The following is a 25,292-nucleotide window of genomic DNA, read 5'->3' as shown; positions in this document are numbered from 1 at the left end:
AATATCCAACTAGGTATAAACTAGTCTATCACTCAATGAATCATTTTATTACTTTAAATCTATTCAATTGCACCTGAGTAGAAGTTGGTGTGGATGGGACTTTGTTCATATGTGCTTGTCCCGCTCTAGCTCTCTGCCATTTTTGGGCCATTGTTGTCAACATTTTCTCAATTCCTCCTTGGCGGTCTTTGTTAGACTTGAACTTCGAGCCAGAAACTGTATAAGCAAAAGAACACATACGGAAAACTGTGAAGGAGTTTAAGAGATTGGGGAGTTTGGCTTAGAGTAATGAAAAATTTGGGTGGAGTCTTTGGACGATTTTGGTTGCATAATTCCATAGGTGGATGCTCTTATGGGTGATGTGATAAGAGTAGGATGATGAATGGAGGTAGTGAATTGCGCCGGGTAGGTAATTCTAGGCGAAGAGAACATTGAAGTACTTAAGCTAGGGTATCTCCATGCCTGGTGGTCAACCCTTACGATCCATGTTTAGCTTCCTAACTTCCTCCTCTCCTTCTTCTTCTTTCTTCCTTGCCCTTTCTCCCTCTACCTCTTATTCTCCCTTTTCATTTAATTCTCCCTCTCTCTCTCTCTCTCTCCTCCCTTGTACCCTCCCACTACCCTTCTCTTCTTCTTTCCATCCCTACTCTTCTTCCTCTCTCTATTTCCCTCTCCTTGAACCCCAATATCTCTTCTCTAACTCTCTTTCTATCTCTCCATCTATGGCCCAATTCCTCTCTCTCTCTCATGGCGGCGCCTTAGGATAAACGGTCAGCGCCTTCCCTAACTAATTATCCCCCTAAGGCTTTATATAGACTTAAGCCAAGGGGAGGTTTTCTTAACGCGTGCAAGCTGTTCGTTTGTAAATCGAGTTTGGAGATTACTCCTGCCTTTCACACGATCTTTGCTGAGGATCGCGTTGTGATGGATGATTGCGCTGCTTTCAAGATACATCGCACAACAGACGTGATGACGACAGTGCTGAAGGTGACATTGGCGGCCGTTTTTGATTTCTTTTTTCCTTTTCGTTTTAATTTTACGTTAAAACGTTACAGAATGTAACCCAGCTAGTGCTTGGAGGTGTGCCACTGCTGTGCACACACTTGTCTACACAAGCTAATCGACACAGTCTACTCACACACAATGCAATACATGCAACAATGGAGAGATCACCTCTCTCAGATGCACACACATGCATGCACAAACATGTCACACGCATACACCTACGCACACAAGAAAGGGAGAGAATCAATGGAGAGCTTGCGAGAGAGGAGAAATGCTCATCACTTAACTCAATGCTCATACAATAGTGTGCCCACAAGCCACGGAAGCTTGGAGCTCTTGGCTATGGAGCCCGTCGTGCTTCACCTCTGATAGGTCCACGTGTGCTTTTTTTTGGCAAACGTGCCACAAACGATTGCACAACTCCCCCTTGTAAGTTGTCTATTGATTGTTCATCCCTGGAGAATCTCTCGTGGGTGTCCAGTGTTGATGTAGATGGTGCTGTTGAGGCCTGTGATCAACGTGAGTGATTGCGCAAGAGGGTTAGTAGCGAGAGAAAGGTGGTGGTGGAAGCTAGTCATGTCTGCTGCATTGTTGGCATACCTGTTTCTTTTTGTCGTGTTGTTGCACCTTGGTGATTGTTCTTAAAATATTAGAGTCTTGTCACCGAGTTCTCCGCTACTAGGGCTGTTAAGTCTCTTGATGACTAAGTCAAGTTGTTCTTAAACAAGTTACCAGGGAAGTACTTTGACTTTGTGCAACAAGTGATCTCATAGCTAGACATGCCCATGTTCTTTGAATTTGAGTGTCAACTATCGTGTTACGCTTGGTTGTCTGATCAGTTTCATAGAGCTAGAGCATCGTCTACAGAGGGAGCCTTTGTTACATCTTCTTAGAAGGGGCAGTAAGGGAAGGATAAGCAAACTCAAACTTCAAGTCAAAATCCAAATAAAAAACAAGCTAGTGAGTCGTAAAAAACTTTCTAGTTAAATCTTAAACTTGGATGGCAGAATGTACCAAAGAAAAGTAGGTATTGTCAATGTTGTCAAAAGGTTGGTCACTTTGATAATGAGCGCCGTTTAAAGGCTAAAGGCAGTTCGCCCAAGACTCCCTTTTCAAGCATATCAGGTGAGGGCTCTCCTGACCCCCCTACATAGCCGAGATGGTAGGGTAGACCAATTGCTCACATGGTAGTTGACTCCTTTGCCCCCCCAACATCTAAGGAGTTGTTAGAAATGTCTATCCATTCTAGTGTTTTGGACTTTAGTTATCTTTGGGCACTTGTTGTTTCCCTTGAGGACAGACTTGACAAGTCCCCTTCTCGTTCTGAGTTGCCCTCTCCTTTGAGTGTGTAGCTAGAAGCACTTGAGTTTACTTTCTCTAGAGACCTTGCGGTCCACCAACAGAATGTGGAGCCTGCTTGCAATTTAGTCTTCAATGCTATTGACCATGATCCGTGTACCCCTCCCACCTACACGTCACTCGATCCTTGTAGGACACGCTCTAGTTTGTCTTCTCTTTTCTGTTGCATATTTTTTCGTTTACTTTCCTAGATTCTTAGTGTACCTATCTTTTGGTAGTAGGAGTCCTATCACATTTGTATGTTGCACCCCCTTGTACTTTGCATTGAAGTTGAAGTTTGGATATTTTATGACCTTATGTAGTTGTTTTTGCTTCTCTTTACAAGTTGACATTTACTTCTTTAGGATTTATTGCTTTGCTCGAAGGAAAGACTTGGATAGTTCGGTACTCCTTTTCACGGTTGCACCTTTTGGTGGAGCATGGACCAGTCATTGCCTTTTTTGAGATAACCTTGAAGGTCATTCATTTCACAGGTTTTCAGCTAGACATGTATGCACACGCTTCTTCTTTGGGTGCTTCTCCTTTTTCCCACCGACATCGACATCTTGGGGAGAGAGGGGATGCTTACTTCTCATTTCACTATTTGATAGTGAGAAGGGGAAGCCTCTTTACTTTCCCTTTCACTTGGAGAGGGGGCACCTTATTCTCTTGATCGTGAGAGTGGTGATGCTTACAGTTTTTTATTCAGACATTGTCTTTATTGTATATTTTGAACATTGTATTTTCATCTGCACTGCTAGGATGACATGACTGTACAAGGGCGGTTGGGCAAGTAAATAATTTCTCTATGCTTGCTTGCTTGCTTTACTTGTCTTTCTAGCTTATTGTTTTTTTTTCGGGCTTCTCCATATACCCACTATATATTGCTTTACATACTTAGATGAATCTTTAGGCACTTACCTAGTAGTGTGAGAGCTAGTTTTGCTTGTTTTGTGAAGGACTTGGGTTTAAAACTCTCTTCAGAAAAATCTTTTGGCTATTTGATACTTGATTGGCTGATATCTATATATTATTTATTCATTATTTGGAAAAAAGAAGAAGGTTATTTGTGGTTCTATCTAGCTTTGTAGGATGTGGTAGGCCGTCGGGCAGTCGACGTGCACTCTTTGTTTGATGCCCTCGACTCTTTGGGGTGACCACTTGAACTCCCTTGGTAAGATAACCATTGCCTCCATATTCTTGGTAGACAAGTGGGCAGCCAACGTGTATCTTTTGTTTGATGCCTTGGTTGCTTTGGGGTGGGATGCCTTGGGATAAAAATAAAATTTAGGCTAGACTACTTTTCTAGCCCTATTTTGGGTTTGAGAGGGGGTGTTGAGCTAAAAAATGAATTACATGTTGATTAGCCACTTAAACGGCCCCCAAACATACTTATTTTATGTAAAAACCCTAAAAGATGGTTTGAGAGAGTTAAGTGGGAGAGGATTGAGAATCCAAATTTTCTATAAATAGGTATTCTTCCCTCCACTCTCTCAATCTTGTGTTTGCAGTTTGCTGCTGCTAAAGCTTTGCTGCCCACACCTTGTTTGCAGAGGATATCTCAGATGAAGTTGTCCCAACCTTGTACCCATACATTGGCATGTGTTTTGCTGCCTCCACCTTGCTGTGCAATCACCAATTGATCTAGCTTATGCATTTGCTGATTGGCAACACCATCCTTAGCCTAGCGACCTTCTCTCTTTGCTGCCACTTGTCTTTCCACTGATACCTAGAGCTTGTGTTTGCATCCTTTTGTTGCCGCCCATGCTGATCTCCACCTCGAGGTACTTGCGTTTGCTGCATATTCTCTTTCCTCGTTGCCTAGCTGTATTAGATCCATCTTCCACAATTGCGTTTGCTAGTGTTCGAGCCTGGGAGGCTACCTTGTTGTGTCTTGGGATCCGTTCAGAGTATGGCATACTCTCTAGCTCATTATCTCTGCCTCGGTCTTTGAGACATGAGAGTTCGAGGTTTAGTATTCCTTCCATGTACAATTTGTTTGTTGCATGAGCATTGTATATTCTGTATTGATTTACTTCAGTATTCACTATGTTCGTTGTCTCTGAGTTACCATAACCCTATTTGTGTGATGTGTTATAAGTTTGTGCTTTGTTGTACAATTGGTTTTGTGTTTAGAGCATTTTTTCACATGGTGTGCTTATTTAAAGTAAGGGAGATTGGAGACGATCTCTTCTAAGTACTGGTGGGTATCCTCATTGTGAATGTTGCCTACTAGGGCACCATATCCTGGACCTCTAGTATGCTATCATCAAGCTGCTAGCTATCATCACTTGTGAGGGGTACCATCTTCTCAGTAGCTAGGGCATCCTTTACTATCAATGCTGGCTACTTGGGAATCATGGGCCTCCAATATGTCATCATCAAGCAGTTACATCAATGTTGTATCCTAGCTCATCAAAGCAAACCTTTCTAGTGCATTGATGAAGGACTTGCTTACATCTCTTCTTTCTATTGTGACTTATAATATAACAAATCTTTCTATTGTTAGTGCAAATCCTTTCTAATATCAATGCTATAGCCTAGCTGATCAACGCATTAAATCTACTATTGTAGTACAAGAAATGACCTACTGTAATTCTAAATAGTACACCCTTGGTAAACTTGGGTATTGAGTAATCCCTTGGCCTTGAAGACTAGCATTATGCAAATGCATGCCTATGATCCAAGGCTTGCCGTTCCAAAAGTGTTAAAAAGTATTGTATTTTTATTCAAAATCAAACTTGCTCATTTGAAATAAACCTATAGTCATAGAGCCTATGCTATCATTTGAATGATGCATGGCATTCATATTTCTTATGCTACTTAGTAACCCTATATAATGATCCCAAATTCTACTTGGGCCTTGTAGTTATGCCAAATGCTAACTTTAAGGTCCCAAATACTTGCAATGATACCAGATGTTGCTTGCAATGATCCCATATATTGACTTCAATTCTAAATACCTAGAGTGATCCTAGATGTTGCCTATAGTGAATCCAAATAGTGCAACCTACTTGTGGTGATTCTAGATGTTAAAGGTTGACTTTGATATTAGATGCCAAACTTTGATTCTTAAACAAGAGAGTTGATACAAATGCAATGAATTCTTCTACCAAATTTGCTATTGAGTATACTAAGAGAGAGTTTGATATTGAGTATGCTCAGATCTTATAATGATAATACATGTGTTGGTCTTCATCTTATGTGTATGATGACAGAAGCATCAGATAACACAATAATAATAATCATTATCTTAAGGTCTTAAATCTGAAGTTGACTAATTACTTCAATCTAGAAAAAATCAATAATATGTAAGCCCTATAATAAGCATTCTTATTCTAGGTGTATCTTGCAGTTAGTGTATTGGAAGAAACTATATCTTTGTTGAACATCATGAAGTATTCGGTGAATTTCTTCTAGGTTCTCACATTTGTAAACAAGTCAATCAGAGACTTAGTCATTGAAGCATCTACATGCAATCCAATTTAGATATATTGAATTAAATTATTGTTAAAAAATATCCTAGTAGTACCTTTGAGTAATCAGCTAAAGTCTTTGGATTGAATAATGAGATGGAGTTTGAAATTGAAATCGCTGCAATCCTAATTTTGAAGGATAGCTAAAGGGGTTGAATTCTTTTGCAAGATGTTTCCAAACTATTGTTGCAAGCTGCCCACAAAAAATGTAAGTATACTTATTACAATCCCAATCTAAAAGGATAGATGAAGGAGATGAGTTTTTGTTTTTTCAAAACCTTTCCGAGCTCTTTAGCAGATGTTGGAAATATGCCCACCCAAAATGTATTTGACAAATATATTTGCAATTCTAATCTTAAAAGTATAAATGAAGGAGACTAATATTTTCTGTAAAACGTTTTAAAAAAAGGAGATATGCTCCCTCGACCGACTTTCCCTTACCTCTCTCTCCTTGCCTCCCTCCCCCCTCCCCCCTCCCCTCCCCTCCCGTCCCTCCCCTCTATGAATAAAAAAAACACAGAATGCTCACCATACATGTGCTTCATGGTTAATGTTTGCCATGGATGATGATACATCACTACACTTGAGACCTCTATCCTTGCCCTATATGGCGTGGTGCTTCAATGCCCCATCCCTTGGTCTCCCTTTCTTTCACCCCACTACCACTTCTCGGCCCTACCCTCCCATCCTTGTCAGCTTGGCAAATATATATAATTGGTAAGACATAATGATAGTAGTCAGTAGTCTTGGTGATAATTATACTTTCTTTTTCTAGTAATTTTACCTAAATTTCAATTTTTGAAGTCATATTTTTGCCTAAATGCAAAATTTTACATTTTTTTGTACTATTAAGGATACCATCCAACATTCGCTAGCACAAAGTGGGAAGTTGTTACTTGTCAACATCAGCATCACACATTTGCTAGCACATAATTTATCAAGGTTAGAAGGTAGGCCTCATGGTTTCCCCACACTTGTTATTAATGACACATCTAGTTTACTATGTGGATAGTAAGTAAAGAAAAATAGTGCAAGTACATGTAATTCAAGCTTGCTAAGTATACCACTTCTAAAAAAAATGAACCTCAGTGAAAAGAGACTGTTACAATTGAGTATAAATGTCATAGGCAAAAAGAGTTAAGTTAACAACATATACTCAACCATAAGCATGACAACTACAAATACTCCAAATGCTCTACCAACATGTCATGTCCTACTATAGACAATGGATGGAATAGATTATAAGCGCAATAGAACTTTCTGGCTAATGATGAATGGTTACCAACACAACTATACACACTAGAAAGCTCTAAATTAGTCTACTAGCATTTTGTGTTATGGAACAGACCACAAGCTTGAGAGAGCTTGCCAATCAAACATAAATGGTTAGCAGATCAGCCTATATCCACTTGCTAAAGTTTCATATATAACCTTAGTTACTAGTCCAAAAGACGTAACTTCTTCGTAATCGTGTTAAGTCTAGATTATTACCTCCAATTGAGTTTTGACACCTTTATATGTTTGAGTATGGTGGTACTAAAAGGGCTAGACTTCATGTATAGTCTTCTAGGGCAGGCTAATTTCTACTAGAACAATATTATGATTGATCGATTTAGAGTAGTGATTGAATTTCTATCATAAATAAGTTGTCTAACATATGAGGAAATTTTCTTTATTATTATTATTGGTTTATTTGAGCAGCCCAAGCATTAAATCACCATAAGAATATGTTAATCCATAATTCTTACTATTTGTAAGTTTTAATAATTCTTTAACAAATAAGATTCAGTGCAGATGTTTTAGGCATTGCTTGACGTAGATTTGTATAGGTACTACTCACCTTTGATAGATCCAAGAAAAGTCTATATCTCATCCATAGAGAAAAGTGTAGCATATGGTAGTCAACAAGACTATATGATCATAGTGTAGTTATAAGTTCAAGGTTGTCAATTGTACGACTATACAATCTACCTATAAGCTCGTGTAGTGCTAGACGAAAATATACAAAAGCATAGTAAAAAATTGCAACACACGGAAGTCAGTGATAAGACTATACAACCAAAGTGCAGTTGAAAGATCATGGCTGTCCCATCATGCATAGTTCAGATAAAAACATACAAAAATATAGGTGATTATTGTAGTTATAGTAGGATAAACAAGAAAGACAGGCTATTTGCATCGGTACAAGAAAATCTCAAATAAGACCATTTTTACTATATCAACATATATCCCACTTTCAATGTTTTTGTTCAACATAGAAAAAAAATCAGAATATCGTGTTTAGTTCAAAGCAGAATTTTTCATTGATTTGAAGAATCCATCTTGGCTTGCAGCTTGCCCAAGTAAACTTCTAGCTCGATCGCAATGATTTTGGACCTAGCTAATGTTCATGACATATGATAGTGTCATTTAATTTTAAAAAATCCACAACCTAGCCAGGATTTGAAACATAGTACTTACGAGGCATAGGTCCTACAAAAACCAATAGGCTCATGCCAGTTCTTATCAACGAGAAGAGTGTTATAAAGCATGTAAATAGTAAAGAATTATACTCTTGAAAAGATAGACTATTTTAACAAGTGGAATACATAAGGTCTTTTGCACCAAAACGATATATGCGTGTAGAATGGTACGAATGTTGTACCACTTTGTATGAACCTTGACAGATTATAATAGTAAGTATTACCATAGGATAAATCATAGTAACAATTAAGTTATGATGAATCAAAACTGACAATTTTCAAGATGTAAGGATTTTACTAAGGTACTTCAGAGATTCACAAGCTATGTCTTGATAATTTCATCTAGCAGGAGAAAAATTTGTGTTAACTAGTCCTACTAGCATAATCTAAGTAGTTACAAATTAGTGCTGGACATTCTTCAACATATTCGTGATTACCACATGCCAATGTACAACACTAAGGCCTGACACGAATACTAAAAATCTTGTCTTGAGTTCATTTTCTCCTTGCAATTTGAACGAGCAAGTTTTCAAAATTTTTTTTCCAGAGTTTACCAGATATTATCATGTACACATAATCCTCAGTGAATCATGGATGCAAAACAATATTAACGTAAACCTCTAGTTTGGTCCTTAACATCCATAGCATTACAGAATTTAACCAGTTTAGATGTATGCCATCATTGCATAACAGTAAGGAACCAACCAACGAGATCACAACAATAGATAAAAGCATGCCATCGTTGCATAACAATAAGAAACCAACCAATAGCATCACAACAATAGATAAAACCATACCATCGTTATCTTACAATAAGAAACCAACCAACAATATCACAACGGTAGATAAAAGCATACCATCGTTACATAACAATAAGGAATCAATTAATAATATCACAACAGTAGATAATTGATTTGCTAAGTAGGTTGTCAGGCCTACCCAAAAACGATGCACTTCAATATAGAGCAACTAGTCTCCATCCCCTACTAGCAACTTCATCTTATGTATACCTCTTGTTTGCCGAATTCCACAACTCCAAATATGACAACACAATTTGAGCGAAGCAGCTCAACTAAGTACTACAGGGATGAGTAGCAGATTCAAAACATGAAAGTACTAGAAAGAGAAAAAAAAAACAGCCAAGGAAATTTACCAAAGCATTTCTTATAGTTAAGTGCAAACACACAACTACGGTATGCCCTCAAATCATGCACATTTACCATGGTGAAGATGATTAATCAAGCTGAATCAACTATATCTGTTGATACAATGGGATTCTACGGCTCCATAGATTCCATCAGTGTTGCTCGAAAATATTGTCTACTCAAATGGTTGTAGTAGTATTTCTTCTTTGGAGCCATCCAATAGGTGGGAAATGCGTAGCACAATTCCCATCTGGCTGGTTTCTCAATGTTCTTGATAACTTGAGGCAAAAAACATTTAGTTAATGCCTTTACCAGGGGCCTTGAAGGCTCAAGACATTCGAGCTCATCAAGATGTTCAACAATATTAATAAAAACGAACTTCATCAACTCAAAATCTTTTATTTGTAGGGTATGATCAAGAAGAAATACATTTGCAATTGGGTTTGGACCAACTGCAACTCATCTTTTGCTCTTTTTGAAGCTTAACATCCTTTCAAACATATGAATATTGTCATTGCAAAGGTTCTTAAGTATGCTGAAATAACATCTAATTATAGTGTGAAGACTAAAAACTTCAGCACGTTGCATATAAGCAAAGACTTTGTCTTCAATGGGTACCATCACTTTTGGGATTGCAATGTTCACCGTGATGTTGTACAACTTCTACGACTTTTTCACCTCAAAGCTCAAGGTCAAGGGAGGAGGGGACAGAATCTGAATACCATGAACCTCAGAAAAATAGGTTGCAGTGGCATAGTTGTATCATAAATGATTTGATTGTAATGGCTTGGTTGTAGTATAGCCACCAAAAGTTTGTGCAGGTGAGTCTATCCAAAGGTTCTTTAGTCGACGGTCCCCTAGGTGCCACAAGTGGTTCAAGGTCAGTAGCTCTGCTAGTAATATCACTCATAATTCCATCTAATGTATACAAGCAAGTGTCAGAAGTGGAGCAGCAATGGAAGTGTAAACACATGTTGTAATAAATTGTTGAAACACAAGACAAAAGAGAAAGGGAAAGAAAGAACACAATATAGATGAGAACACAGATGTATGCTTAGGAAATGGAGTCCATATATCAGACACGAGACTGTCACATACAACAGTGAGTCATTGGTTGCATGCGCACTGGCACTGGCACCGGCACCGGCTCCTCTCTCCACAGGACCTTTAGGTGGTAAATTGACTGACTGAGGAGGAGGAGCCTAGAATATATAGGCATGAATAATGCCATAAAATATGTCAGGTCGGCCAACATTTAATACTACTTGACTGGCAACAATAAATACCATAAAGCATGAAATGCTACACAAAAAAATACCTAAAATATCTACATAATGTGCCCGCCCATAATACATGCTCAGACTCACACATGAGCTGACATACTCTGCTAACATCCTCTCTCAGATCATGGGTGATTTGATACAATACAATGGTACAATAATAAAGGACTCATTAGAGTCCATACAATAGAGAACCACCGAGTAGACCCATGGATATTGAGGCAATGGGTGGTTAAGCCACCACCAAGGTGCCTTGGAGAGAACCTGATGTCGATATCGATCATACCAGCTCTCCTGAAGATAGAGAAGATCGTAGTAGCTCTTAATGTTTGTCAACAATGCCGCTGATATAGCATCTTGTCACCAATGCCACAGCGCATAAATGACCATGGATTCCCCTTCTTTGGCCAGAGCGTCAAAGTGTCCTCTCATGTAAGCTCCTGACGAAAGCCACCTGCTCTCTATTAAGTAACCATCCCATCATGAACCTGGATGTTAATCCAAGCTCCAGGATTTAAACTTGCTAGACTTTGGTTGATGTGTCAAGGACGTCCCTCTTTGGATTCTGTGTATGTGTAAGAACTATAGATGAGGTGCGACTGCTCCATCTCACCACCCTCTCACACTCCCTCTCTGGCACTGGAGAGTCATGAGGGATGATTTCATCACCACCACTAGAAAGTAGCTGAGGAAGGGGCCACCAAGCCCTTCCCACGATATGAAGAAGAGGATCCCTTCTGCGCCTTGGACTTTGCCTAGGCTGGAGGATCGGAGTCGGAATCTAAGGCAAATGATGACTCGTTGGAGGAGTCTGCATCCCGCTTTATCTTCTGCTTCTTTTTCTTTCTGGAAGCCACTAACTCTTTGTAGTCCTACAAATGGCCCTTCTTGCCACAGTGGTAACACTGGGCCTTTGACTTCTTTGTCTTCGAACCCCTCTTTGAAGTTGTAAGAGCCTCACCTGAACCTCCATAATGTGACGGAAGCCGCCCTTGTAGTCGCAAAGTCGCCTCATGCTCAAGCAACATCGAGGACATATGAAGAAAATTGACATGAGTTGTAGATGTCTGCGCCCGTAAAGCATTTGCCACTCCATCAAACTCCTGAGGAAGCTTGTAGAGTACTGCACCAACAAGATGTGCCTCTGATAGGGCAGACTGCATAGTCCGAAGCTGGTCCTGGATCTGGGTAACTCGAAGGAGGAATGATTGGATCATATCTTTGGTTTCAAACTTTAGTTGCTAGAGCTGGCCATAGAGAGTAACGGCCTTCATGATGAAAGGAGCCTTGTACATCAATTGCAACTTCGACCATACGTCTAAAGCTGTCCTGTAGGAGGTGACCGCCGGTAGGACTTCTTTGGAAATACACCAAAGTAAGGCCGAGTAAGCACGGGCATCATCCGAATTCCATGTAAGCACTGCTTCCTCATGGTTGAAGGAGCCATTTGTAGAGGATTCAGAAGAGAAGTAGAGAAAGGAAGGTATTTGGAGAGGGAACACAGATAAAACATGAGCACAGACTGCAAAAAACAAGAGTTCATGTACAATATAACCCAAAATCTGACCAAAAGAAGACAAAAGCTACTGCAAAAAATCAAGAAATCGGTCAAAAAACTGCCAAAAACAGCAAAGACAGCTTGAAGTTACAGTCGCCCAGCCAGGAAGGAGTTAGGAACGCCAAAATGCAGGCTGAATATTGCCACAAATAGGCTGAAAGTTGCAAGAGTCGGAAAACTGAAAACACAAGCAACAGAGGGGCGGTAGACAGCAGTTGATGGAAAATCTGCAGAAAATGCAGGCTGAATATTGCCACAAATAGGCTGAAAGTAGCAAGAGTCGGAAAACTGAAAACACAAGCAACAGAGGGGCGGTAGACAGCAGTTGATGGAAAATCTGCAGAAAATGCAAGTAAAACAGATTGCCTGTATGGAGCAGTAGTCACCTGATCAACAAGGGTAAAAATAGTCCTAAAATCAGCAAGAAAACACAGCATGAGCACAAATCTTGAAATTTGATACCATGTCAGAAGTGGAGCAGCAATGGAAGCGTAAACATATGTTGTAATTAACTGTTGAAACACAAGACAAAAGAGAAAGGGAAAGAAAGAACACAATACAGATGAGAACTCAGATGTATGCTCGGGAAATGGAATCCATATATCAGACATGAGACTGTCACATACAACAGTGAGTCACCGGCTGGGTGGGCACCGGCACCTCTCTCCACGGGACCTCCAGGTGGTGAATCGATTGACTTAGGAGGAGGAGTCTAGAATATATAGGCATTAATAATGTCATAAAATATGTAAGGTCGGTCAGCATTTAATGCTGGTCGACTGGCACCAATAAATGCCATAAAGTATAAAATGCTACACAATAAAAATGCCTAAAATGTCTACATAGTGTGCCCACCCATAATACATGCTCAGACTCACATATGAGCTGACATACTTTGCTAACAGCAAGAGTATACGAGGTTGGTGGGCTGCCAACTCTTTGTTCAGAGCAAGGGGAGTATACAAATCTGGATTAGCTACCTCCAATTTGTTCAATCGAGAGCCTTGATTTGGGAAAGTTCAACAAAAGATGAAGTGAGTAGTACTTTGAGGTTGTGTACCTTCTTCTTAAGCTTAGTTTGTTGTACTTTTGGTCGCTTTATAATCTCTCCATTGGTTGAGATTCAGTGCCTTGCTTATATCCTGGAAGCCAAAAGAGTTTTATGGCTTATAGCTTTGTTCTCAAGAGCTCTTTGTGCATCACCTATTGATAAAGAATCAATTTCACTTGTTCTAAACTCTATAGTCCATGTTCCACATGGGGTGTCTCTTGTAGGGATATCCTCCAAGCTTTTTACAGATGGTACGATACGATAGGAAGCAAAGAATAGAATAGAATCTAATGGAGGAGGCGGAGAAGGAGTTGAGACAGCTTCCATGGCAAAGAGGTAGGCACAGAGTTGAAGAAAGAAAATGTAAGTGTATCTTCTTGCAGGGAAAGTATTGAACTTTTTTTACTTTGGATTTTGAAGCAATGAAACATTTAGGTGCTTTTTTCTGTGGATCTTGAAAGTAAAGTCTGGATAAACGTAGTTTTTTTAAAATTCCAAGGTACGTGCTTGCCAAGAAAGTATTAAACCTACTTTTCCGTCGGATCTTGAAGCCAAGGCAAAGCTTAGATAAATGTAGTAGTCTTTTGCTTTGGATAGAAAATATTTTTATTTTTTACCACTTGGTAATTACTAAGCAGTAAGTTGGAAAAACTATAGAAATACGCAAGATCTTAAAAAAGTTCAGTAGCCTTGAAATTTCTAAGGAATCTCTTACTTCCTTCTTAAGTGTTTGTTTCCCTCTCCTATCTTGTCTTACTCATGCATCTATCCATGCGTCTGTCTCATGCATCCATTCACGTATCATTCCCCAACATTATATCAATAATACACGCTTCTCAATCAGGTTCCATTTGCTACCCATTTTGCCCCATCACAAAGGATGGAAAGGAAGAGTCGTGTGCATGCATATGCATATACACATACATACAAAAGAATGCATACATGTATGTATATATATCTTATACACACACACACACACACACACACACACATAAATACTTTGATCTCTTCTTTAGCCATAGTTGCCTGAAACAGAAACATTTCGGCCTCAAAACGTTTTGGTCACATTTGGGGGGACAAATAGGGTAACTCACCTAGTTTCGTGATAGACAGCTTATTTTTCCTTGCTACATGTAGATTTTACATTGTGTAGAAATTACATGGCATAGCGGACATAATCTAAGGAGTAGAGTACATACAACAAATATGTGAAGAACAGAGATTGCTTTAATTTCAAATGAATTGATACAAAGATAGCTCTGTCCACCCATGCGCTTTCACTGTGAATCTTAGATGGCGATCCAGACAGATAATAGGCGAAGAGCTTAGGGTAGTTGAAAAAAACTCTAACTGGGTGAAAGATAGATTGACGATGGCATTAGAGGGGTCTTCCTTTTATAGCCCGGGATCATGAGTACTAGGGGTCTCTCCATCTACTCCACCCCTTATATATCTCCTCTCCCCTAGGTAGTTGCTAATCCTGTGTGGCTCTTCTTGTGTGGTAGAGGCTTGATCCCCATATGGAAGCCCCATACATAAGTGTTGGTGTGACCAAAGTGTTGAAGAGCTAGAGCTTCATTTGAGGCTCTTGAAATTGTATGCATGCTAATGAATCACTAAGCACAAACAACAACACATTCTAGAAAGAACCACTTGGTATCGAATTATTAGCTTATTCTTATGCATGATCCTTTGATCTTAGCTCCATGAAATTCTACATGGGTGGAATGATGATATGCTTGGGTGTAGCCCTTTTGCACAAGTTGTGTGGATAGTTTCCGATAAAGAGAGTGAGTATGATGAAGGTTTCTAGCAAGTAAAGAGCTTGCTAAAAATGCATTTCGTGAGAGTTGAAGTAGGGCATGCATTCTATAGATGTTAGCATAGCATCTCTCTCCCTCTCTCTCTCTCACCCATAAACACTATTCAATTTTCTTTTCGTACTGTTACGAGACTACTGCGGTCGTAGCTAAACGATCCTATGGACTACCTGGCAAGATAATGGCAATCCAAGTTTGGTTCTACACTAGCGATTGTATACCCGACTACTGCATGGAGGCTACCTCATAGAGAAGGAATGCACTCATAACCTTTAGAGTGATTCTAGAGCTCTTTCGCAAGCCCAACGTGCTTTTCAACATACACACACACGGTTATCTACTCTCCTATATGCTCCAAAACCTTGTCACAAGCTCAAAGAGTCATTCTTCACTCTCCAAATAAGCATTTTGCCTACTATCACATGCTCAATAACACTTTCAATCACTTCAAGCATCACATTTCATGCATGCAAGCTCATTCAAGTCTTATCTAGTGTTTGTTGAGCATCCAATTAAAACTTTCCCCGTGTTTTGATCCGTGGTTTGATAGGAAAGTAGATAAGCTTGCGTGTGTGTGTGTGTGTGTGTGTGTGTGTGTGTGTGTGTGTTGGAAAGCAGATTGGGCTTGCGAAAGAGCTCTAGAATTACTCCCAAACGTTATGAGTGTGTATCCTCTCTGTGAGGTAGCCTCCATGCAGTAGTGGGTGTGGAGCTGTCATTATCTTGCCAAGTAGTCTATAGGTTGGTTTAGCTATGACCACGGGCTGTAACAATACAAAAAGGAAATTGAATAGTGTTTAGGGGAGAGAGAGAGAGGGAGAGAGATGCTATGTTAATATCTGTAGAGTGCATGCCTGCTTCAACTCTCACGAAATGCCTTTCTAGCAAGCTCATTACTTGCTAGAAGCCTTTGTTATACTCACTCTCTTGTTGGAAAATGTCCATACAACTTGCACAAAAGGGCCACGCCCATGCATATTATCATTCCACCTATATGGAATTTCATGATGGAGTTGAGGTCAAAGGATCATGCAAAAGAATGCGCTAATAATTCTCTACCAAGTGGTTCTTTCTAGAATATGCTGTTGCTTGTGCTTAATGGTTCATTAGCAAGAATCACTAGAGATTCTTTTCTCTCTCTCTCTCTCTCTCTCTCTCTCATCTATCTACAAGCATGTCCCTCCCTCCCTCCTCTTCTCTTTTTTCTTGCTCCATAAACTATCCGCTCTCGAGCTTTCTATCTTCTGCACCAAAGAAGAGATCAGAGTATCTTACTTTCTCGTGTATGTGTGTGTGTGTGTGTGTATGTATACGTATTAGATATAAATATATACACGTGTGATCCTTGTGTGTGTGTGTATACATGCGCATGACTCTTCCTTTGCACGTCCTTTGATGCGGCAAAATGGGTGGCCAATGGAATGTGATCGAGGAGGGTGTGTTATCGATTATGATATGGGCTATAATGTTGGGGGATGATGTTTGAATGGAGACATGAGGTGGGCACATGAGAAAGACAAACACTTGAGAAGAAAGCGAGAAATTCCTTAGGAATCTCAAGGCAATTAAACTTTTATACGATCTTGCGTATTTCTATAGTTTGTTAAAGTTGCTGCTTAATAATTATCAAGTGGTAAAGAATAAAAAAATATTCCATCAAAAGCAAAAGACTACTATATTGACCTAAATTTTGCCTTGGATTCAAGATCCAAGGGCAAAATAGGTTTAATACTTTTTGAGAGAGCACATATCTTGAAATTTTGAAAAGACTATGTTCACCTAAACTTTCCTTTCAAGATCCAAGGTAAAAAGCACTTAAACTTTTCCTTGCTTTAAGATCCAAAGTAAAAGAAGGTTCAATACTTCCTTAGTAAGAAGATAAACATACATTTTTTTTCTTCAACTGTGTGTAGACCTCTTCGCTATGGAAGCTATCTCAACCTCTTCTCTGTCTCCTCCGTAAAATTTTATTCTATTCTTTGCTTCATTTCCAATCGTATCATTTGCAAAAAGCTTAGAGGATATCCCTATAGAATACACCCCAGGTGGAACACGGACTTTGGAGTTTAGAACAACTAAAATTAATTCCTTACCAATGAGTATTGTGCAGAGAGCTCTTGAGAAGAGAGCTACAAGCCATAAAACTCTTTTGGCTTCGAGGATATGAGTAAGGCACCGAATCTCAACTAGTGGAGAGATTTTAATACAACCAAAAGTGCAAGAAATTGAGCTTGAGAAGCAGGTATATGACCTCAAAGCATTGCTTACTTCATCTTTTGTTGGACTTTTTCAAATCAAGGCTTGGTTGGATAAATTAGAGAGAGATTATCTAGATTTGTATACTCTCCTTGTGCTAAAGAGAGAGTTGGCAACCTGCAGCCTCAAATGCTCTTACTTGTGTATATTAGATGGAATTGTAAGTGATATTACCACTAGATCTACTAACCTTAGAACCACTTGTGGCATGTAGGGGACCATGGGCTGAAAACCATTTGGATAGACTCACCTACACACACTTTGGTGGCTATACTATAACCAAACTATCTATGATCCAATTGTGCTAGTGTAAGCCTATTTTTTTGAGGTTCTTGGTATTCAAATTTTGTCCCCTCTTCCCTCGACCCTGAGCTTTGAGGTGAAAAAGTCACAGAAGTTGTATAACATTGTGATGAACATTGTAATCCTAAAAATAATGGCACTCTTTGCTTACATGCAACCTGTTGGATGCTATCTTAGTGTATTTAAAAACCTTTGCAATGACAATATTGATATCTTTGAAAGCATGTTAAGCTTGAAGAAGAGCCAAAGATGGGTTGCAGTTGCTTCAAGCCCAATTGAAACATGTTTCTTCTTAATCATATCCTACCATTGAAAGATTTAGGGTTGATGCGATTTATTTTGGTTGATATTATCGGGCATTTTAATGAGCTCAGATGTCTTCAATCATTGAGACCCTTGGTAAAGGGATTGACTAAATGTTTTCTTTTCCGGATTATCAAGGACATTGAGAAACCAGCCGGATGGGAATTGTGCTACGTATTTTCCACTTATTGGATGGCTCTGGAGGGGCAATATTACTATAACCTTTTGAGTGGATAATATTTTTGAGCAACACCGGAGGGGTCTATGGAGCCATATAACCCCATTGTATCAACTGATGTAGTTGATTCAGCTTGATTAGTCATCTTTATGATGGTGGCTATGCACAATTTGAGGGCATGTCACAATTGTGTATTTGCGTTTGACTATAAGGAATGCTTAAGTAAATTCCCTTGGTTGCTATTTTTCTCTTTTTAGTACTTTCGTATTTTGAATTTTCTCATCATCCTTATAGTACTTGGTTAAGATGCTTCGTTTAAGTTGTGTTGTTATATTTGGAGGTGTGAAACATGGCAAACAAGAGGTATACATAAGATGAAGTTGCTTGCGGGGGATGGAGACTAACTGCTCTATATTGAAGTGCACCTTTTTTGGGTAGGTTTGACTTTCTACTTAGCACATTAATTATCTATTGTTGTGATGTTGTTGGTTGGTTTCTTACTATTATGTAATGATGGCATGCTTTTATGGAGTGTTGTGATGTTGTTGGTTGGTTTTTTACTATAAGGCAATGATGGCATGGTTTTATCTAGTATTGTGATGCTGTTGGTAGTTGGTTCCTTATTGTTATGCAATGATGGCATGCTTCTATCTACTTTTGTGATGCTATTGGTCAATTCCTTACTGTAAGGCAACGATGGCATGCTTTTATCTATTATTATGATATTGTTGGTTGGTTCCTTACTGTTATGCAACAATGGCATGTTTTTAAACTAATGAAATTTTGTATTGATATGGATGCTAAGCATCAAACTACAGGTTTTCGTCAGTACTGTTTTACATTCGTGATTCACTGAGGATTATGTGTGCATACTAATATTTGACAAACTCTAAAGGAAAAAAATTGGAAACTTGCTCCTTGTTCAAATTGCAAGGAGAGAATGAAATCGTGGGAGCTCTCGCTCAACCGCCGCTAAGACCCATGGATCGCTTATTATTTCAAGCGTTTCATGTAAGCTCAAGCAAGCTCGATCCTCAAGCTCCAAGCTCCAACCTCCATTGCCACATGCGAGACAAGAGAAGAGAAAAGAAGGGAATAAGAAGAGAGGAAGAGATGGAGAGCTTCTCCACCATAGTCTCTCACCCTTACACACTCACTCCCTCACACTTCCCCTCTCAAGCACAAGCACAAGCAATAACAAGAAAAAGAAGAAAATGAGAGCTAGTTTTTGGCTACACACAAGAATGATATTCTTCATTTACTTTTTATCTTTCTATACATGCCCTATTCCTCTTAGGCGCCCATTTCTTTTTTACATGACCGGCTATTTTAGCCTAGGTTGTCCTATTTTCTTATTCTCTTCCTATTTACATTGTTCCTTCCTCATGCCCGCCTATATTTACAAATGTAGTGACGGGTTGGGCATGAAGATCGAGACAGTCAATCATTACATGCAATGAGAGACAGAGAGAGTGAGATAGAGCAGAGTAGAGAGTGAACATGCCTTAGGTACAATGATGAGTGTGTACCTTTAGGTTTTTAGATAGATATATATGTGTACGTACAAGTGCTAAGGGTGTGTTCACACTCCAGCATATTTAAAGACACGAGGCCTTTATTGCCAACAACCTCCCACCTAAAGGAAATGTACCTTAAGAGGAAAACAGAATCATCTAAGTCTAGGTATGTACAAAGCTGAAATACATATATCTATCCAACTCCTGAAATACATATATCTATCCAACTCCCATCATTTGTCGGCAATGAGCAAACCGCTCCGCTGGAAGACCCTTCGTGAGAAGGTCTACAGGATTATCATCTGTATGCACTTTGACAAGCTCAATGCTCTTACTGTCAAGTACATCTCTAATGAAGTGGTACTTCACATGTATGTGCTTTGTCTTTGCATGAAAGACATGATTCCGTGCTAGCATGATAGCACTCTGACTATCACAATGTAGAAGAGGTAACTCTGTGATGCCAAGCTCTCCCACGAGACGTGAAAGCCATAAAGCCTCCTTGCATGCCTTAGTGGCAGCCACATACTCTGTCTCTATAATAGACAATGCAACATACTTTTGTATCGTGGAGATCCAAGAGAGTGCTCCTCCTGTGAAAGTTAACGCATACCCAGAAGTGGACTTTTTGCAATCCGCATGACCAGCATAGTCTGTATCCATAAAGCCAACAATAGATGCCTTTTGCTTTCCAAAGCAGATGCACAACTCCTTTGTGCCTTTGAGGTATCTCATAATACCTTTCGCTGTATCCCAATGCTTCTTGCCAGGGGTTGCCATGTATCTGTTAACCACTCCCACTGAAAAGGCAACGTCAGGACGTGTAGCAACCATAGCATACATCAAACTGCCAACAGTTGAAGCATATGGTATCTTGGCCATTTCAGCCTTCTCATCATTAGATGTAGGGCTATCCTCTACACTGAGTTTCACATATGGAGGCAATGGAACTTCAATTGTTTTCCCCCCCTCCATATTGAAACGTTGCAAAACCTTGGAGATATACTCCTACTGAGATAGATAGAGTAAGCCTGTTGACCTATCTTTGAGTATTCGCATGTCAAGAATGTGATTTGCATCACCAAGATCCTTCATGTCAAAGCTGCCATGAAGACTGTGCTTCAATGAATCCAAGGAATGAGTATCCCTGCTAGCAATCAGCATGTCATCAACATACAAAACCAAGATAATCAGGCTGCCATCTGCTACCTTCTTGGTGTACAAGCAGTGATCCACTTGACTTCTATGAAAGCCTTGGGACTGCATGAATGTATCAAACTTATGATACCATTCTCTTGGTGCTTGTTTCAGCCCATACAAACTCCTTTTGAGTTTACATATCATCTTTTCTTTCCCTTGTTTAACAAAACCTTTAGGCTGCTGCATATATATGTCCTCATGCAGATCACCATGTAAAAATGCAGTCTTTACATCCATCTGTATAAGCTCCATATCCTCAACTTGTAAACGCCCTGAACAACGTAGTATGCTTAACAATTATGATATTCGCTTGTTTTCGAGATTTAATATAAAAGAGAATGAACACTTAAAGCTGAAAATGAAAATTACTCACAAAATTACAACCATGAAAATGTAAAAGTAATGGAGACAAGATTGAGGGTTGAAGATGGACAATCCCCCCTCCCCCCTCGAAGGAATGTATTTTTGCTCAACCCAAGTTCCTTAGGGAAGAGCTCAGTTACAATCAACCTGAGAGTGAGGAGAAGTAATTCTCACTCTCACAAGATCATGCAAAGATGTACAAACACACATGCAATATCTATTATACAATGATAAGAACTGATTTCTTTACAGTATGAGAGAAGAAAGAGGGAAAATCAGCCTTTCTTCATCGTTGATCAGCAGTACATGGATAGGGCTTGCTTCTTGTTGCTAAAATGGAAGAAAAAGCTCGAGAAGGAGGTGCTGTAATGAATTTACAGGCTTGCTGTCCTGTAAAACAGCAGTGATAGAAGAGGGAATATGGAGGAATTTGATAATGGAGAAGTGGGGGATGATGATGGGGATGGATGGGGCCAGTTTTTGGCTATCTGTGGGTGCTGTACATGAGTTTACAACAAAGAAAAATGATGCTGAATGAAGAAAAACGAGCTCTTATTTATAGGAGAGAGAAGAGCGAGTACAAAAGGGGAAAGTGGAGTAGCACAAGGCAAGTGTCCAGCCACATGTCATGAGATGTGACAAGTGGTGGGACACTTGGAAACTTGTGTGACAAGTGTCTTGACACTTGTCTCTTCTCTATGGTCTTCCTTTTTGGGCTGAATACTGTCAAGAATAGAAACAACCAAATTTAGTAAGCACAGTCAGGGTACAGAATTTACTATTTTTAGAATGTCATCCCTATGTTTTAGGACTAGCATTTTTAGGCTAATTCGAGGCTCCTAAAATTTAGGGACCTCTTAAAATTTAGGGACCCCCCCAATATGGGTGTCATATGAAAGCTTTTTCCGTGTACATTGCAAAAACGGTATCAGAATCTTCATGTGACTTTCCTATGCAAAGAAATGTGCATTTTAAGCTTTCAGCCCACACATGCACATTGTACAAGCATTTCATGATCATGCCATCTTGTTGATTGTAACTGTCTGTTCTGGCGGAGCTAGCCCACACTTCAAGGCATCAATCCTTTCTGTGTGCGAGTCTAACCCTGATATGCGTGAGTTCTGGTCAGAGGCGCCCAATTGGCCATATAGGTGGAAGTGCGAACTATCTTTTCTCTAACCCACCGCGTGGGTCCACCATAACCTGTGACCACTCATCAGTGGCCAGTTCCAATGCACTTTTCTTTATATCTAATTAGTGCAAAGGAAACAAATTTAATAAATCATTATATAGACAAATTAATGAAAAAGGATACAAATTGTGTTTCTATAGAGTTGTGATACAACTGCAACGAAGCCCAAAATGGTTCTCAATGTAGTCATCTTGACTACAGGAGAGAAAATCTCATCAAAGTCAATTCCATGCTCCTGCTTGTACCTCTTTGCAACCAATGTTACTTTGTACTTTGGTGAGGAACAAGAAGTGACCTTTATCTTGTAAACCCATTTGCATGGAAGTGTTTTCTGCCCCTTAGGCAACTACACCAAGTCCCAAGTGCCATTTTTCTCAAGAGATTCCATCTCTGACAACATGGCTTTATACCATTTCTTGCTGTCCTATCTGTCCATTGCTTCCTTGAAGCAAGACGGTTCACCATAGTCTGTCAACATGACATAATCAGCCACATTGTTTTTACCAGGAACAAATTTGTCAGGTGGTCTAGTAGCCCTAGATGATCTCCTAATCCAATGGTCATTGTTTGTTGGCTGTTCCTGCAAATTTCCATTTTCAGCATGCTGTCCTAGCATTTCAGCCTACAAATCAGTATTAACAGCTTGCTATCCTAGCTGTTCCTGCACATGTAGTGGCTCATTATCATGGGCAATAGCTGGGTGATAATTTCCAGTATCATTTCCTGCATTTACAGGTTCATTTACAGCAGGTATTTGCTGCTGTACAGCGGGCACATTTTGTTGTCCAAAAGGTATTTTTTCCTGGAATACAACCCTACGGATCTCCTCAGTCTTTTCGGGCTGTTTGTGCATGTGATCTTCCCGGAAGATAACGTCATTGCTACGTAGTATTTTCTTTTCTTGGGATCCCATAATTTATACTCCATTTCACCCTCGTCACCATATCCTAGGAAAATGCATTTATAGGACTTTGGCTCAAGTTTGCTGCATTTTTCTTTAGGAATGTGCACAAAAGCCTCGCAGCCAAACACTTTCAGATGAGTATCTGAAGGTGGCTTGCTCGACTACGCTTCTTGGGGAACTCTCCCCCCTCCCCCTCCCCAAAGACCTGTTTGGTGACCGATTAATTAAGTGAACGGCTATCATAATAGCCTCTGCCCAAAAACCATGGGGTAGTGCAGCATGAGAGAGCATCGTACGGACCTTATCTTGTATGGTCCGATTCATACGCTCTGCAACTCCATTTTGGGGTGGATTATGAGGAGCAGTGAGCTTCCTCTTTATCCCTTTGCTATCATAAAATCCCTGAAAGGCCTTGGACACATATTCCCACCCATTATTAGAGCAAAGACACTGAAGTGTTTTATCTGTCTGATTTTCAGCCAATGCCAAGAATTTTTAAAACTTGTCAAGCACTTCATCCTTGCTACAAATAGGGTAAATTCATACCTTTCGTGTAGCATCATTGACAAAGGTGACAAAATATTTCTTTCCCTCTAAAGATAATCCTGGTATTTGATATACATCCGAATGTACCAACTCTAGAGGAGAAGATTTCAAAGAAAGAGGCTTTTTATGGGATGTCTTTGCATGTTTGCCATAAATACAATGATCACAGTGCTCAAAATCGGCATAACGAAGACAAGGCAAGTAACCCAAACGAAAAAGCACTTTCATTCTTGTTTGACTCATGTGTCCCAACCGGCCATGCCACAAAGAAACACTTGGCTGCTCAGTCACGGCAACAACATGGTCATGCACACTAGATACATGAAGTGGATACAAAGTATCACTCTTGCAACCTCTGGCAATCACTCTTGATCCCTTACAGATCTTCCATTTTTCATTACTAAAGGTGGTATGAAAACCATCATCATCTAGCTGCTTTGTGCTAATCAAGCTCTTCTTGAGCTGAGGTACATGCCATACATGCTGAAGTGTAAAGACAGAGCCATGCTGAAACTGTAACTGTACACTACCAATACCTGCAATCTCATATGCATAGTTGTCCCCAAGATGGACAACACCATGTCGACCCCTTGTATAGGCAGAGAACCACTCACGATGAGGGGTGACATGAAAGGAAGCCCCTGAATCGAGAATCCAGGTATGCATGTCATCATCTGTATCTGCAAGTAAAGCATGTGCACCAAAGTGTGAAGAGACAAAGAGTACGTCACTCCCACTATCACTGTCATGAGTGACTACATTCACCTCTTCAATTTTTACACTGCTCTTCTTAGGCCGACTGCCCTTCTTCTCTTCCTTGCTATCATCTATCTTCTTGCCTTTTCCTTTCTTTCTTCCATTTGTAGCAATCACGTTTAAAGTGACCCTTCTTGCCACAATGATGACATTCAACATCTTTGCCACGTGATTTAATGCCTCCCTTGCTATCATATTTGCCCTTTTGCTGTGATCTGCCCCTAGTATGCAAAGCATTGGAAGACTTACTGGATGCATTGTTTTGTCGATTTATTTCTTCCATAAGTAGAGCACTCTCGACATTAGCATACAAAAGGATCACATTAGAATTGCTCATAGTAGTCATGAATGTATCCCAACTCTGTGGTAGAGTGCAAAGCAAGAAAGTAGCCTTAAATTCCTCATCAATCATGAACTTCAAGGCAACCAGCTAGCTGAAAATGGAGTTAAACTCACTCAAGTGAGTAGACATTGCTATACCCTCTTTCATACACAAATCCATAAGCTTTTTCAGCTTATACACTTTGCTTGCAGCACTCTTCTGTGCATACAGTTCTTCCAGTCTAGTCCATATAGCATATGCAGAATCTAAACCTTGAATGCTGAACAGCAAGGCATCAGAAATTGATAGCTCTATGG

At 39.7% G+C, this 25,292-nt stretch overlaps 1 protein-coding gene across 7 annotated transcripts in view; it reads left to right on the top strand.

Annotated features, from left to right (window-relative positions):
* Positions 1-630: 630 nt before the first annotated feature.
* The window catches only part of LOC148020048 (uncharacterized), a 147,724-nt gene continuing 123,062 nt past the window's right edge, over positions 631-25,292 (top strand). For 2 of the 7 annotated variants that reach the window (XM_087700881.1, XM_087700885.1), the window contains exons 1-2: positions 631-987; positions 6,673-6,769. In XM_087700881.1, the coding sequence (XP_087557007.1) occupies positions 925-987; positions 6,673-6,769 (160 nt within the window). In that variant the 5' untranslated portion in view covers positions 631-924. The remainder of the gene's footprint in view (positions 988-6,672; positions 6,770-25,292) is intronic. The other 5 variants (XM_087700882.1, XM_087700884.1, XM_087700883.1 and 2 more) reach the window with 5 other exon arrangements.

This window comes from Lygodium microphyllum, chromosome 19 (assembly GCF_053477565.2).
Source record: "Lygodium microphyllum isolate KBCC chromosome 19, Lygodium_microphyllum_v1.1.10, whole genome shotgun sequence".
NCBI classification, from domain to species: Eukaryota; Viridiplantae; Streptophyta; class Polypodiopsida; order Schizaeales; family Lygodiaceae; genus Lygodium; species Lygodium microphyllum.
Note: the sequence above shows the minus strand (reverse complement) of the source record. Positions and strands in the feature narration are given on the sequence as shown.